General features: G+C 40.4%; 1 protein-coding gene across 7 annotated transcripts in view; it reads left to right on the plus strand.

Annotated features, from left to right (window-relative positions):
• dysf (dysferlin, limb girdle muscular dystrophy 2B (autosomal recessive)) overlaps positions 1-13,771 on the plus strand; it is a 56,950-nt gene extending 43,179 nt beyond the window's left edge. For 5 of the 7 annotated variants that reach the window (XM_026315024.1, XM_026315040.1, XM_026315031.2 and 2 more), the window contains 14 exons: positions 180-308; positions 605-760; positions 929-1,020; positions 2,835-3,005; positions 3,431-3,573; positions 5,643-5,782; positions 5,873-5,961; positions 6,277-6,372; positions 6,554-6,695; positions 10,074-10,173; positions 11,849-12,021; positions 12,332-12,441; positions 12,711-12,858; positions 13,042-13,098. In XM_026315024.1, coding sequence (XP_026170809.1) covers positions 180-308; positions 605-760; positions 929-1,020; positions 2,835-3,005; positions 3,431-3,573; positions 5,643-5,782; positions 5,873-5,961; positions 6,277-6,372; positions 6,554-6,695; positions 10,074-10,173; positions 11,849-12,021; positions 12,332-12,441; positions 12,711-12,858; positions 13,042-13,098 — 1,746 coding nt within the window. Of the gene's footprint in view, positions 1-179; positions 309-604; positions 761-928; positions 1,021-2,834; positions 3,006-3,430; positions 3,574-5,642; positions 5,783-5,872; positions 5,962-6,276; positions 6,373-6,553; positions 6,696-10,073; positions 10,174-11,848; positions 12,022-12,331; positions 12,442-12,710; positions 12,859-13,041 lie in introns of all 7 variants that reach the window. The other 2 variants (XM_026315013.1, XM_026315072.2) reach the window with 1 other exon arrangement.
• Positions 13,772-17,371: the final 3,600 nt, after the last annotated feature.

Below are 17,371 nucleotides of genomic sequence, written 5' to 3' on the forward strand. Positions count from 1 at the left end.
AAATAACACCAAAAACAGAAAAAAGCGCTAGTATAGACTCTTTTTCGCCTCTTCTTCCTCTTTTGTCGTTCTCTTCTTCTCTGTTTCTCGGCTTCCTCCCTTTTCATTCTCATTTTCTCTCATCACCATTCATTGTCTTTTCAGGAGGTAAAGTAATAAACTCCTGTCTTCTTCCCCAGGTGTATGACCGGGGGTTGGAGAAGGTTGAAGGCTTTGAAGGGCTCTCAGATTTCTGTCAAACATTCAAACTGTACAGAGGAAAGACCCAGGATGAAGGAGAAGATCCCTCAGTGGTGGGAGAGTTCAAGGTGAGAGTTTAGTCTTTTCTATCTGGTTATGTTGCATTGATTCACAAAGTGGCACAAAATGTCACAAAGTGCTGTAAAACAGTAACATATCACGTCATGTCAAAACATATTGTGACATAAAGTACAACATGTCAGACTGTGTCACCAAATGTCCCATCACTCTGGAAATTCCCAAGTCACTGTTTTTCATTTCAGCTAAGTTTAAATGTTTCATTTTCTCTCTTAATGTCTTAATGTCCTCTTTTACTGTGCCTTGTCTTGGATCCCACAATCCCCCCCTCCCCCTCCATAACCAGGGTATGTTTAAGATCTACCCCCTACCAGACGACCCCTCTGCTCCTGTTCCCCCCAGACAGTTCAGAAAACTTCCTCCCAACGGCATCGAGGATTGTTTGGTCCGAGTTTACGTCATCCAAGCTCAAGGTCTGCAGCCCAAAGACACTAACGGGAAGGTATGAAGAGAGAGAAGGCTGCGGAGTGATTAGGGTTTTCTCATTACAGTTCAGTGGATCACAGTAAAACACACAGACGTGATTGGTTGATGCACTTATTTCGTGGCACATCAGACATATAAAAGAGATGGCAGAACAAACAAGTTGATAGAAAGTTTCTGTTTTCAGTGTGACCCCTATGTGAAGATCACCTTGGGAAAAAAGACCATTAGTGACCATGAAAACTACATCCCCTGTACACTGGACCCTGTCTTTGGAAAGTACGTAATGTCCCTTTGAGCTCCCTTTATGTTTGTGGCTGAATCCAAATGTTCGGACTTCCCAGAACTTGCAGACTTGCAGACTAGGGCAAGTTTCCAGGAAGTCTGCGAGTGCTGAGTGCAGTCCAAACCCACAGCTCATCAAGTCCACAGGCTTCCAGGCAGTCCAGTCCAGGTGCAGACCTCAGCAGACTTTGAAGTTATGTACTTTATCTTACATCAGTTACCAAAGTCTGTACCTTAAATTAATATTCATGGGTATGATTTAGGTCTAAAGTTCCATCTCATATAGCATTTTATTACCAATGCCTTCGGATGGCTGACCTGTGAACATGTCACATAACTCAAGGGCTCAGACTGGAGCTTTGGAGGGCTCTACATTTGGATTCAGCCTGTTTGTCTCTCTGTTGTACAGTTTTCTTGTTTGTCCTTTAAAAATGTTTATGTCAAGGAGTTGTGTTTATTCTCTGAGTCTAAACTGGCAGATTGTGAATTTGTTTTGCCTCCACATCATCAAAATCCTTCACCAGACCCAGCAGAAACACGGCAGAAACTTTCTGGTGAATTAACTTTGTAAAAAACTGCCCAGATGAACCTGGATAAATTAGCTGTTTGTCCACATTAATCCTTTGTCTGCAGTAATTTGGTTAAACAAACATTTACTAAGGACCTGGATTTGAGTGGATTTGGTCACATTTGAACTGAAACATGGCACTAAGTTGCTCTTCAATGCTGTTATCATTTCATTTGATAGGTTGTTTTAGTGATTGCAAATTTGCAGCTAATGAAAGTACCACAAATAAATGTGGGGCCTTGGAAAAGCCAACATTTTAGTAGTTTTTTGGATTTTCACTACAGTTAGATCTTACTTTTTTAGGTGTTCTGTCACATATGATTGTGGTTTTTGATGAGACTGAAAACTGAGGTGTGGAGGTGCAAAATGTTTTTCTCATCCTCATGTAACTAACGTCCAGTGATGAGTGTAGTTCTGCCATTTTCCATAAAGACATCATGTATCATCATCTCATGTATAGTCACCTAAAAGGCTGTTTGACCACATGCCTGAATTCAAAAGAGATTTGATTTTTGATCACATTTACTTTTCATTCACATCACTGTTTCTTCTATCTTCTCGTCCTCTGAGCATTTTTTGCTCTCACATCAGCAGGGGTCGCTACGGTCACACCAATCACAGCACCAGGACAGAGAGTAGAGCAGAGGCACAATGCACATCAGGGCCCAGGCTGCACACTGTAGACTGGCTGAACAATCAGTGCAGACCAGCTAACAGAAAATTTGGAAACGTTTGTACTTGCTCTCTCAGAGCTCTCTCTTCCCCACAGTACAATGAGACTGGTTGCAGTACAGGTCCTCAGCTCTTTACAGTCTCATTACAGCCTGTCATGTCATGTGACAGTTTCCTCTCAAAGTCATGTCACACAAAAGGCTTTATACACAAAACACAAAAACTATGTGTATTAAAATGTTTCAGTGTCACATCAAAATATAATACATTGTACATTACATCCTGCCTCAGATTTTCCCATCATGGTGCTAAATACTGTATCATGTCACAGGAAATACCATGTAACATCACATGGCACCGAACAGCCAATCAGGAATATCAAAAAGTCATCAGGTCATCCTATCATGTCACCTAAAACAGTATGTTACAGGGCAAACTACATTACACCCCATCATGTCCCATACAAACAGTCAGATGTCCAAATGGCAGCTGTGGTCACTGAGAGGTTTAGGATCCTTTATCAAAGCTCTGACATTTTTCCTGGTGTTGTTGTTGTTGCCTCTTGCAGGATGTTCGAACTGACCTGTTCCCTCCCTCTGGAGAAAGACCTCCGGGTGATGCTGTATGACCACGACATGGTGACCAAAGATGAGAAGATCGGAGAGACGGTGATCGACCTGGAGAATCGCTTCCTATCCAAATACGGAGCCATGTGTGGCCTGCCGCAGTCCTACTGTGTGTGAGTGAAATAACCACACAAATGTATTTTATTATTATTATTTATTGTTTTCGTATTACTCTTGATACAGTTAGATAGAACTGTTTCTATGTTTTTTTTTATATTGTTTTGAATATTTTATATTGTGTTATTTATCTTTTACTTTTAACTCTATTTTGTTTTGTTTCCATCTGTTTTTCTTGGCATTTTTTTTTTATTTGTGACTAAAATGAACCAAAATCAGCAAATTGCTAAAATAAATAATCCAATCCAATGCCAATAAAAGGAAAAGAACCTGGTCACTGCACAATAGTTCAAACACTGACCTTTAATATGAATAAACTGAAGTGTTTTTCAGTTTACAGAGTTAGCAGGTTACAGCTATTTTGATGAGGACTATAATCTCTCTGTCTAACAGGCTTTCTTTCTATGTATTGAATCATTAGATCAGGGGTAAACCAGTGGCGAGACCAACTGACACCCAGACAGCTGCTGTTCAGAGTGTGTGAACGCCAAAACCTGCGGATGCCTGTCTACGAGAACAATGTAGTCCACTTCAGAGGACATCAATACACTGCTGCAGACCTTGGTAAGGGATGCATGCCTATGGATCATCCAAAAAGAAATGATTCAATACTGAGCAGGTGATAAACAATAGTAAATCTGTAAATGTAAGCAAACCTCGAGCTAAATGGATGCCTGGAGGGCTAAGTACCTGCTATATCACCCCTGCTCAAAGGCAGCAGTACCCTAGTACTTTCCCTTCAAAGCCTTATGCCATCGTTGTGTTTTGTGGAGTAAGACAATAGTTTTGATTGAGGCTGAAACCAAGATTCAATAGAAACACTTCTGTTTGTGTATGTGTGACATTCTTCTGTGTACTCAAGGTTCCTCGGAGGGTCCAAAGATATACAGTTTGAATGTTTGCCTCTGTCTGACCTGAGATGGCAGCACAGTCCACAATGACCTTCTACAGCATAAACAGTGTAGCTAGTGGGTGGATGAACTGTTGGAGGAAGAGAATTAGATCCAATGTGGATGTTTTTACACTGTCCTTTTTGTCTACCACACTGACTGTGCTCTGTTTTCGCTAACACTTCCTATTTGGCATTGTCACAGTCCATCGTCCACTTGCCACCCATGTCCACACCGACACAGACGACTGGAAGAGCCAGCAAGTTAATAATAATCCCACCCAAACTCTACTCAATCCCTGAAGATTTATATGATCCACATAGTTGTGTGTGTGTGTGTGTGGTTCTTGTAAGTCATAGCAAACAAATCACTCTGCACTGTACTCTTCTCTTTCTTTCTTTAATTTTCTTATCTTGTTGTTCACTTCTTTCTCTTCTCCATCTTTCCTTTTCCTCCATCTCCTCCTCTTGTGCTAAAACTGCAGAACTTGAGAGGAGGAGAGGGCAGGGGGGTGGAGAGGGGGGTTTAAACCACAGGACCACCTGAAGAGCGAAGCAGTGAGATAAATATTCAAGATTCATTTTCACCCACACAGACACACACAGATATGTTCCAGGGATGGTGCAATGCAAGGTCGTGGTTGTCGTTTTGGTGATTTATGGTTTAATTGTGTGTGCGTGCGTGTGTGTGGACAAGCCAACGTCAACATCGTGGTCATCGTTCGGTTTGAATGGAGCGCCACCGCGTTCTCTTTCCACAGTTGCCACGGTTACCGTGCGTCAGCCTCCTGTCTGTCAAAGCCCTCACTCCTCTTCCTTTCCTTCCTCCCTCTGAATTTAAGTTTTTCTTTCCTCCATTTGTCTCTTCCTTTTTTCTGGCTTTTACTGTTTTCATCTCAGTCTTCTCTCCTACCTCCCAGCACAGTTTACTTTCTTTTTTCTCTTAAGTATTTTGCTCTTCCTGTTTCTTTTACTCAACTTCCTCACCACACCATATCTCTTTTCCTGTTCTTCGTTTTCTTCCCTACCCTTCCTCTTTTTTCTTCCTCATCCTTTTCATTCACTTTCCCTTGTCATCCTTTTCTTTTTCAACTTCTGTTCTCTTTCTCTCTTCTCTTCCTCATCCTACTCTCCTTTCCATTTTCATTTCCTTCCTTGTTGCATCCATTGTATCTCTTCCTTTTTTCTTCTCTCGTTTTCTCTCCATCTCTGATTCCTTTCCCTCTTCTTGCTTGTGTTGCCTCTTCTCTCTTCATTCCATCCTTCTCTCTCACCATCCTCTCACCTGACATTGCATCTACTCTCCTCTATTCTCTTTCCTTTTCTCCTTGTCTCGTTTCCTTGCATCCTTCCATGTTGTCCTCTCTTCTCCTTGTATCCTCCTCTTATGTCCTTTTACCTCCTCATATTGCTTCCTGCTCTACTATCCTCTCCTTTCCCAATTCTTTCCCTCCTCTCCTCTCACACTCGAGGTGACTCTGAGTTTACAGTCATAAACGTTTGACGTTAGGTTGATATTTTCATTTTGCTTGGAAGTAGAGCAGATTTTCCTCACTCAGTGGTGATGCAGAGACCAATGAATGGCTTAAAGTGTATTAGTGTCTGAATGTATGTGGTTGTGTGTGTGAATTACTCTCCTCCCAATGTGCCCAGTATTGAGTTTCCATTCTCTGCTCTGACAGCTTTAACATTTAAAGAGTGCTATGACCTACGTTTAAACCTCAGTCTCTTTTTGTGTTTTCAGAGGACAAAAATGAGTCCAAACGTCACCTTGGTCCAATTAAGGAGCGCCTGTCCCTCCACATCTTGAGGAAACTGGGACTGGTACCTGAACATGTGGAGACCAGATCATTGTACAGCCCACTGCAACCAGACATACAGCAGGTAATATACACTCACTATGATCCCCACTTCCATCTGCTGGCACCTTTTTCAGCTTCTTTGTGTTGATTGGTTATTGATGCTGTCCGTCAGGGGCGTCTGATGATGTGGGTGGACCTGTTCCCCAAGTCACTGGGACCACCTGGACCTCCTTTCAACATCACACCACGCAAGGCTAAGAAGTAGGAACAGAATTACACACAAATGTGAAGTGTGCATATTTGGGTGTAATCAGTCTGTGGATTGGATGATAAGTTATTCAGTCATTCAGTAAATCAGTCAGCCAGAATCTCAATCAGTCAGTCATCAATTGTCAATCATTATGTCATTTCATCATTCAAGTTATCAATCAATACGTGAATAGTAAGATCAGTCTTACAATTAATTGTTTAATCGGTCAACCAGTCATTCAGCAAATTCTCAGTCGCTGTCAATACAGTAATCAATAAACCAATAAATAATCAATAGTTGAGGTAATCATATCTGTTGTTGTTCAGGTTTTTCCTGCGTTGCATCATCTGGAACACCAGTGATGTCATCCTGGATGACGTCAGCATCAGCGGGGAGAAGATGAGCGACATCTATATTAAAGGGTAGGGAGATGAAATTATTCACGGAGGCCTAATTTTTCACTTTCGCTAATTCATCTTTCTCATGATCACTAAGATAAATCTTTCCCTATAACGGCTGTCCTCATGGATACGCTGACTAAATTACAATAAAAACAACGCAAATAAAAACGACATCATCCGATGCCCCTTCTGTGTTTGACAGCTGGCTTGACGGCCATGAACACAACAAGCAGAAGACAGACGTCCACTACCGCTCTCTGGGTGGAGAAGGAAACTTCAACTACAGATTCCTGTTTCCCTTCCACTATTTACCAGCAGAACAGCTCTGTGTTGTTGATAGGAAGGTAAGAGCTAGGGAAGAGGGGAGGAGTCAGGGGAGTTACTATGTGCTGCACAACTCTAGAGCAGCAACATGAAACAAATATTCTCTGTTTTTGTATTTGATCTTCTTATTAGTCTGTAACAGCCTGCAATTATCGAAATTAATGGGCGTTTTCAACAAAGAGTAGTGAGTTAGGTCTTGCTGCATCTCTGAGACCCAACAGAAACATCTAGTGAAGAGCTAAAATAACTTCACACTGACAACTAGAATAATAACGTGGCTGTCATTTGCTTTCCTTGGCCTCTTTAGTCGTTTGTAGCTGACATGTTTTACGAAACCATTTGCTCGTTCGTAGCAGCACCCTCAATCAGTGAGCTGCTGATAATACAAGAGGGTGTTTTAAATAAAATTTAAGAAAAAACTCTGCTGGGTGGAGACTGTTTTACTCCAAAACAGACCTGGAGCCAGAAACTGAGTTTATGAAGCCAGAGACCACAGTGGTTGGTGATATAATCATTGAGTCACAGGGACTGATCACACAGAATCAACACTCTGCAGATGTATGATGATTGGGCTTTAATATATGGCAGGAATAATCACACTTGTTGTATTTTTCAGCTTTATTAGTTCAACTCAAAGAACAGAGTACTTTTCTGATCTTGCTGAAATGAACATTCAAATTGTGAAGTCTTCCTTTGAATCCCGGCTTTAAATTTAAAGTGTAACTGTACTTTCTGAAAATGATATTATATTAGGCAGCACGGTCATTTAGTGGTTAACACTGTTGCCTCACAGCAAGAAGGCTCCTGGTCTGAAACCCATCAGGGGCCTTTCTGTGTGGAGTTTGCATGTTCTCCCTGTGCTTGTGTGGGTTTTCTCCAGGTACTCTGGTTTCCTCCCACAGTCCAAAAACATGTATGTCAGGTTGATTGGTGACTCTAAATTGCCCATAGGAGTGAGTGTGAGTGTGTGAGGTTGTTGGTCTCTATGTGGCCCTGTGATGGACTGGTGACCTGTCCAGGGTGGACCCCTGCCTTTCACCCAAACAGAGCTGGGATATCATATTATAAACCGGGAAGAACATAAAGATGCTTAAATAGGTATTATTTTGCTGAACAATAATAAAATAATAGCTTTAGAACTGGTCTTATACACTTTCAGTGATATTTATTTTTTAAGACACACAGTGTGATTAATTAGATGGTGTTGTTAACTTGGACTGGGAAGCAGACACATGCAGGTTGGCTTACAATGAGTAGACCACCAAATAATTTCGACTGTAAGAGGCATTTACTAAAGCTTAGATCATTGTTTTCATCTACTTAATATTTTTTCCATATTAACATATACATGTTTATTGAACTGAGTAATACTAGTGATAACAGTTTTGCCAACACAGTGTATTTGATTTGAGAGAGAAACAGAGATCTATGGAGGAAATGAGGGAGAAGACTGAACAAGGTTCTGTACTTAGCACTCTGGCAACAAAAAGGAAGTTGATTGATGCTGTTAGATATTGCACAGAGCAGTTACACAGCACGCACACTCAGACACACACTCGTATTCAGCATCCCACCCCTGCTTGTGACAGCTGTGGAGTGATAAGTTAATGTGCTTGGATGGAGTTTGTGGATAAAGTGAGCCAAGCGGTGAGCACACACACACACACACACACACAAACACACGGAAATGCTGATGTGTGTACATGCTTTAGCATCCACACACACACACATACACGCAGGGTGTAGTGTGTTTACTCTGTGTTTGTGTGTGTTGTTATGAAGTGTGAGGGCATGATGTGGATTTAGACTGTGATTTAGAGAGCCAGTGTGAAGTCATTACACAGACTGCAAAGAGGAGTCCATTTGTCATTTAAACATATGGACACAAAGGGGGGGTTTGTTGTGCATATTTGTAAAAATATTCACTAATATTATGAGTGGACTATTCAGAGGAAGATAAGGAAAAATGTAATCCTAGACCTCTGATGGAAAAGTCATAAAAATATAAAACATATAAACAAGAACATAAAGCTCTCAGCAGTCAATCACTATTTATTAGTGTCTAAAATATCACACAAGTATCTCAGATTAGGTCATGGGTCAAACGGTTTATTTATTATTACGTTTATTGGAGCATCCATACCCTTGTTTGTGTTTACTTTAGCATTTAAATATAAATACTGTCAAAAAAAGACTCATCCAAAACAGAGCATGATGGGGTCATTTTCTCAAGATTATTCAAAAAACAATGAGAAAATAAAAGTATAATAGTAAGTATAACTCTTTAATAGTAAGAATTCTTTCTTAGTATGCAGAATTGAAGCTCTGTAAAGTTTACTGTTTCTTTTCTGTATCAACCTCAAAGTTAGTTTTCATTTGAGACACCAAACCTTATTTGATCAAGATCAGGTTTTTACTCATTGAGACGCGATGGATGAACCACGGCAGGAAATCAGCAAGTGAGTGTCAACTGTTTCTTAAACTGAGCTTGGCTGAAGATGTCATTTTAAAGATCTTCTCTCTTTTGACTTGGGTGTGAATCGATCACCACCTGCCCTGGTTCAGGATAATGTCCACAAACTTCAGAAAGGGGAATTCAGGCTGCCACTGTGCAAGGTTGCAGAGTGCAGCTTTTAGTTTGGACAAAATCTCCTCAGCAAATACTTTGACAAACAGCTCAGTATTGACATTCGCTGCAAATCAAATGGGACCTATTTATTTCAGGTGTGAAAAGGCTTTTTTTTTTAATCAACATAACAACAACCGGAGAGTCTCACACACACATAAAAAGGACAAATGAGGGAATGGAAAAAGAAAGAGAGGAAAGTGACTGTGCACCATCTGCAGAGTGAGGCCCATTAGCACAAAGGTGAGACGGGCTCAGATACAGTCTGGTAGTTTAGTGTGAATTGACCAGAGGTGATAATAGGTAGAATATACAGACACACACAATTGCACTGGTACAGATGTGTGTGTTCAGATAGAAAGTGTGTATGCGCACATAGTGTGCAGCGCCAGTGTGGAAGTGGTATTGTTGTGAGAGATGTGTCATTGGAGTGCTGCTCCAAAGTGAGAGGAGCCTCCCAACATGTTTCTCTTCTCTCGTCTCTCTCATCATTCAACACGGTTTCATAAAATTTATAAAAGCACAGAGGGGAATTTATTATAGCAGCATAAATGACAAAGCGATAGACGAGCTGATGGTTTTAGAAACTGTTTTTTTACTTTTCACATACAGAACTTTTGTATTTTTATGTCATGCTCATTTTTGAGACTGTCTTCTCCTTCATTTATTCAAATACACACAACAAAAGTGTTACTTTAAATTTATCTATACAATGTTTAGGCATTAAAACAATTCAAGTTTAAAAAATCCTTTTCTTTCTGTCTGTCTGCAGGAACATTTCTGGAGTATAGATAAAGCCGAAACTAAACTGGCTCCTAAAATGACCATCCAGATCTGGGACAACGACAAGTTCTCGTTTGATGACTACCTTGGTAAAACCCACTGCTCTGAGACAGTGCTGACCAAGCATTTATTATTAATGCCTTGTTATTTTCTCTTGACCTTCCTAAAGTTTCCATGTGTCGGCCTCTTCATGTTTTTGTTCCGTGCTGTTCACTTAATACACTTTAATCCTGATTTCCCTGATTTTTAGAGACTCAAGAACCTGGAAAATTATGATGTGTGCATGAACAAAATCAGTGTGTGTTATGTGTGTTTTTTTTGTTTGTTTTTTTTTACAGATTTAGTACAGTATAGATAAAATATCTCTAAGGCTTAGTTGAATTTCTTCCTTGTATTTTGTTCTTAGCTGTCATGGTGTTTATGACTTTCCAACTAAACTATATTTTTCTTTCTTCGCTTTTCATTTACTCCATAATAATTACAGGTTTAATGGTAATGGTCCATGTCCCCCAGGTTCCTCCCATTTTAAGCAACTGTGAGACTTTGGTACAAGCCATTTGGTTGTACAAACACACATTCTTTTTGGGTATGACATATAGACGTTTTTCACTATTTTTGGCTGAGGGTTTGGTTTTAAATCCATCCAGGAAGCCAAATGTGCACAGACAAACTACTGTGATAACATTTATCTTTAGAATTAACACTGTTTGATTTCCACTGTGTAGGCACATTTCAGCAAGAGTTTTATTTTTTCTTTGTGAGACTCAAGCTGTCAAAATTCTGCCGTTCCTTCACCCCTGACGCTGCCCCAGCCCGGTCCCTTGAAATAACTCACAGTTGTGCCTTTCCTCTTTGACTCCCTCTACTTCAGTTCATCTTTTCTTTCTTTGCCAAAGAAGGGAGGATGGCGGTGTGTAGACCGAGAGTCCATCTGCGGTGTGAGAGAAGGATGAAGATGAGGAATCCAGATTCTGATCTGTTCCTGTCTGTCACTATCTCGCTCCGCTGTTGCGTCGTCTCTCTCTTGCGTTCATTCACCTCATGCAGGCTGCGTGTGCGTGTGGCCACCTCAAAGCATTTTTTCCATGCCTGCCTGTCCTCAGCTCGTCAGCTCGGACCACTGACTGTTAAATCTTTCTATGCGGTGTGAGCATCAGACACGAGCCATTTTCCTACGGCCATGCTGTCGTACTGCAGCTACCTCTGGAAAAACACTTCCAGTGGACGTCTAGTCTCTCTTCAGCCATTCATCAACCCACAATCCCTCTGTACTTAATGTCAACAGTGATCAAAACTCTACTAACTAGCCTGTGCCAAAGTACATAATTCACTCACACCAGGTAATTAGCCATCAGAAGAATTGGCTACATGGAGCACTGACACTGCTGGACTCAATAGTAAAAAGAAGAACTTTGTGGTTTGTATGAACAGTGTTAGAAGAAGAGATAAAGAAAAAACAACTTTTATTCCTGGAAACAACAGAATGTCCTTCTTTCTTAATTCATTCATTTATTATTTGCTACTAAGTCTTTTTGTTTAAGGTGAGAATTGTAATGTTTCTGTGTTGTGCTGTGTTATAAACTAACACTAAAGCATTTAATTTGCATCCAGTTTTTTATTCAGTCACTCTGTCTTATACCCCCAGTCTGGAAACCTCTGAACTAGACAGTTTGAGATAGATTTTTTTTTAAAAGAAAAATGCATCTACCGATTGTCAAAAACACGTCCTGCTTGTTGTGATTTATTTTGGGACTCTTTCTGTAGGTCAACTGGTGATGGACCTCAACCATATGCTGCGTCCTGCCAAATCTCCAGACAAGTGTAGCCTCCAGCTGCTGGACCAGCCGAAGGACAAACTGGTGTCTCTGTTTGAACAGAAGACTGTCAAAGGGTGGTGGCCCTGCACCTGTGAGCAGAACGGAGAGAAGATCATTGCTGTGAGAACACGAGCACAACAACAACAAACATATATATGTACAAATATAATAATTAGTTATTTTGGTGTCCACTGAGAAATCTTTGTAATTGTAATTTAAAGTGTTTGACCTTGAGGTTGAACTTTAGTTATTTCAGCTTCTATCAGCTGATCAAAATAGGAAAAAACAGAAGGTTTACAGAAACAACAAGACTGTTTTTACTAAAAGCAACTTCTACCATGGTGCGACTTATAGTCCGGTAAATATCTGTAGGAGCTTGTATTTTTAATGTTGGTAATAAAGAAGACTATGCTGGATGTTTATGTTTCAGGGGAAGGTGGAGATGTCTCTGGAGATTGTGACAGAGCAGGAGCAAGAGGAGAGACCAGCTGGCCTCGGCAGAGACGAACCCAACATGAACCCTCACCTGGAGGAACCTCAGTTAGTCGCACACACACGTTTATCTTTCCACCACATTGACCTAATACATTCCCTAGCCCCTTATCTTAACCTAAACCTAATTCTAACCTGAACCATAAACCTGAGTCCTAACTCTCAGACAGACCTTTGAAGGTGTGAGGACTGACCAAAACAGTATTGAACTAAAACTTGTCCATACGCCAACAGAGAGACATATACACACACACACATGCTGAAAAACACTGTAATAGAAAACACGATCTGTAACCCTCCTCTTGCTCTCCTCCCAGGCGTCCAGAGACCTCCTTCCTCTGGTTCTCCTCCCCCTATAAGACCCTCAAGTTCATTTTGTGGAGACGCTTCAAGTGGTTTATCATCCTCTTCATCATCCTCTTCCTCATCCTCCTCTTCCTCGGCGTCTTCCTCTACTCGTTCCCGGCAAGTTTGAGTTTCTTTATATGTGTGTGTGTGTGTGTGTGTGAGGCGGGTGACAGAGTGAGGAAGCAACAGAGCGTTATGTTTCCTTTCCTTTATATATTTGTATGACAGAATAAAAAAACCAATGTCAGTGTGACAGTTTGTAATACTTTGCATATCTCAATCTTTCTTTTCTTCTTACAGAACTATGCTGCTATGAAGATGGTGGGACCTTTTGGACCAGCCAAGGCAGCTCAGTGATGATGGAAGACACAAAGAAAGTGAAAAAAGAAAGAAAGATGAACAAGCTGACAAAATGAAGAATAACGTCAATTCTTCTACAAGTGAACTAAGGCTAATTTTTTTGCTTTTTATCTTAATTTCCTTCTTTTCTTTCTCAACTCTTTCAAACTATTCTGTCACCTTCCTAAAGTTGTTCAGAGTAAATGATGAACTCTGTGCCCCACACAGTCTTGTGTACAGAGGACTAATTAGCAGTACAACCTGACTTTCATGGGTGTGTTTGTGTGTGTTTGTGTGTGTGTATCCATTTGTGCCTTTTTATTAGATGTGCGCTTCACTGTCTCTCCATTCATCAGAAACCCTGAGTTACCATGCTGGTTGCATTTCCAGGGTGTTCAGATCAGATCTCAGCATGTGCCGCCTGCGACCTGAGCTTATATTCCCATCATCCCTCTGTCATCTGTCTCATCTCTCTTTCTGACTCATCTCTGCTCACGGAGTGGAGCAGAATAAAAGACAGTCGGTGAACACCGCCCTGTTCAAAAAGCGCAGAAACAGAATCAAGGATTGAGATGCTGTTGCTTGATCTTTTTACCACCCACTGTTTCCCAGCGAGTGGTGGAGTCGGGTCAGGCAGCAGAGACTGAATAGCTTCAAAATGTCAAACTTTATCACTCTAAAACTTCGATAGGAATTAAAGCAAAATAGAAAAGTTCACCAGTTATTTTCTTTCAATCATGGTTTTATGTCATTGCCATGCATGCTGCCTTCAAGTGCAATCAGGTCTTTAAAAAAATATAATAAAAATTGTGTTATTAGGAAGATATATTGTACATCTTATCCGGATGATTTTGTCTTTGATTTTGGGTGTTATGTATAGGTCACATATGATGCCTTCAGGGGCGGTGGGAAAAGTAGTGTCTCTTAATTTTTCAGACGTTACCATTTAAAATACTGTTTGAAATGTAGAGTTTATTAACAGTTAACACCTCAGCAATGAGGTTTTTACCTCATTGATGAATATTTGCCTCTTTCTTTTTCCCTTTCGTTGTCCTCATTGCCTTCTTCCTCTTTTGCCCCATTTTCTTCTTCATGTGTGGGCTACAAAGCTGGTACACACACACAAAGACGCCCACATTGCCCAAACAAGAAGGGTTAGAGAGTGACTAATCCACCCAGCTTCTGTGGGATTTCCTGAAGTACGTATATGTTTCACGGCCCTGTCCTTAAATAGCCCCCGCCCACGTAGCGATACCTGAATGCATCATACAGATAAACCAAGTTGGAATTAAATGAAGAAGCAGGTGGGAGAAATATTTGAATCCATTCTCCTTTTAGTTTCATTTTGTATCTTTTTACTCTGAATGGCTGCTTCTAGTCTGTTTTTACAGTTAGCCTGTTGTAGTCCTGAGTGGAAAAGTTGACTTAGACCAGCTTGGTTCATTTTAGGTTCCAGCCAGCCAGTAACATGCCAACGAGGCCCCGTAAACAAAAATCACATGGACTCACAAGGAGCTAATTTATTGGACAGAACTTTGGTAACCTGTCGTCCTGCCAGGTCAGGGTGAGGTCAGTGGCAAAATTAGTGGGACTCCAGCATCTTGCTTAAGATTTGCCACTTTTAGAAGTAATCACAATACCTAGGTTACATTTCAGCAATTTAGAGTGTCACTGCATTGATTTCATTCAGAGTCATGCCTGAACTACAGTACAGATGATGTGACTTAGCTGGATTCTGTGGATATTTGTTCTAAAGACACCAAAGTCAATTGGTTTTAAGATGCTAACATATATATTCTGTTAGCACTTAGCCAAGTCATTATTATATTTTAATATCAATATTATTTTTATTGATGCTTTAGGTATTCAGCTGGTTTGGAGAAATGTTTAGATCGGATTTTCCTGTTTGGCCTTTTTTGATTCAGGTCACCTCTTCATTTAAAAATAGGTGGTCTGAGCTTCTACCAGCTGTTTACATTGAAAGACATCGTGTTGAAGACTCATCTTGGTTGAGAAAACTACACAGTGCAGGAGTAAAAATCAGTGAAATATCTAACAGTAAGTGGACTGGTCATATAGCCCATGTTCATTTATATCAGTGTTTTCTTCAGGTAAATATTGTAAATATAAAAAAAAACACCTGCAAATAACTAAAAACACTATAAAAAAATAGCTTTTTGTCTGGATGCAGCAGAATAAATGTATTTTGATTTATGGCAGGGTGGATTTTTTTATTATTACATTTGATTTTTATGTTAGTATCTTGAAATAGACGTATATAGTTGACAGAGCTTTAATCAGCCAATTATTCAGACAATCCTGCTGTCAGCTGCCATTTCCAGTGACTTGATTGTTTTAATTATGTTTTCCTCAAGATGCCTTCTTGCTCCAGGTTTGTCTTTACAACATCGACTCAGCGCTGTTTTGCCCAAGGTTCTTCTTGTCATTGAATGCAGCGTGCCTTTAGCTTTTGACTTTGCTGCTATCACTTATACAGTAATGTTAACATGTGCCTCAGCACGAATCCAAACTATTCAGTGACCTGAAATATTTTGGGTTTCTTTTGATTAAATGTAGCTTCCACTCAGCTTCATGAAGAGTAAAATACTTGTTGCTAGCTACATGGATAACTCAGCACCAAAATAACTGGAAAACAAAAACTGCTGCTGCACCGATCTCCGGTGAACTGAGACTTCCAGGCACCTTTCACTTCTGGTAGCTAACCAGGGAAGACTTCAGGAGGCCACTGCACCCAGCCAAAAAAACAGCATGCTCTGGTTTTTAAGTGGATTAAACAAACAAGCTGCAGTGGATGATTTGTGACTTTTAGATGTGCTTCTGGCAGATTTTGTTTGTTTTGAACAGAGCAGTTATGTTTCCCTACATGTTGAATTATTCCTGTATGGGACTGGCTTTTTTTGGGTGAGATCAATTTAAGTTCTTCAGATCGAAAAATCTCTAAAATACAGTTTTTATGTGCATAAATGCATGCATGCTAATATTAGTATAAGTCATTTTTTGGTTTTTAACCCACTCAAACGTCAACTAGTGCAGAACTACTAGTACTGAAGACAACAGATAATCTTTTGCTTTAACAGAATGCCTTACTGTCTCGATGTGCACTACACTATATCCTAGTTTTTAAGCATCCTTCGGCTGTAACAAACCCCTGATGCCATAAAGCTGCACTGACCAATGACATGTAGGGGCTCATGGTGGACTCTTGGGCTGGTTGCTTTAAATCTGGTTTGTTTTTACACAAACAAACCAGGGGGTCAGGACATATGCCCATGTTGTTATTGTAAATGGTGGGTGATCATGACTGATGGTATTGATTAAATGTTATGTTTTCTGGAAGACACAGAATGAATGTATTCCAAACATTTGACTTAATATCTGCAAAGAGCAATATTGTGCACTGTGTAATGTCAGTATTATCGATAAAACTGCATTTCTGATCACTGTGTACTCTGTGTCTTTGTACATGACTGTGATACTACAGCTAGTGAATGTTTTACTGCTTAATTAAAAAAAAGAAAATTGTAGACCAGTTTAACTCACTGAATCTGTAGCAACATTGTACTTCCTGTTTACAGGCTCCAAAACCTCATGGGAAATGTAGTTGCAAAACATGGGCCATAGCATAGCATGGATGTAGAAGTGAATTAATAATCTGAATGAATTCATTGGCAATGATTATATATCACCATGTGTAATCATGGAATTTAGTACTGCTGGTGCCAGTAATAACTGGATAAATGAAATAGTTTTTGTCCAAAGGTAAATTATGTTTTTCTGGGTAAAATAGATCCTTTTTGTTATTATGATTGATCATTTTAGTTTTTCATTAATTTGATCAAGTTCCATGTCAAAGTATAAAACGCTGCAGAAAGCCCAACTAATATAGGAACTCCTCCTGATAAGGCGAACGAGTTTGAGAGTGTCCCACAGGTTCGTCCCACACTTCAACCCCCCGGCGCACAGGTGTCGCTGTTTTTACGGTAAGTTGCGCGTGACTAAGCCCTTTGCTTCACCTGCAGCGCGTTTTATTTTCTGCGCCGTAAAAACTGAGGCTTCTGCGGGAAAACTAAACTGCAGAACAGCAGCCCAGGAGAGGAAACACGGTTTGTTGTATTCCGTCTGCTTAAAGGTAAGACTGTGCTTCATTTTTGTGTTTAATATGTGCGTTCAGAGTTTGTTCCAGCAGTTTGGTAGCCAACCTTACGCGTTAGGCCGCCGCACAGGTGTACCTGCAGCCTGATGATTGCTGCCTCAGCGCAACAGCTCCAGG

Source organism: Mastacembelus armatus, chromosome 18 (assembly GCF_900324485.2).
Source record: "Mastacembelus armatus chromosome 18, fMasArm1.2, whole genome shotgun sequence".
Taxonomy (NCBI): domain Eukaryota; kingdom Metazoa; phylum Chordata; class Actinopteri; order Synbranchiformes; family Mastacembelidae; genus Mastacembelus; species Mastacembelus armatus.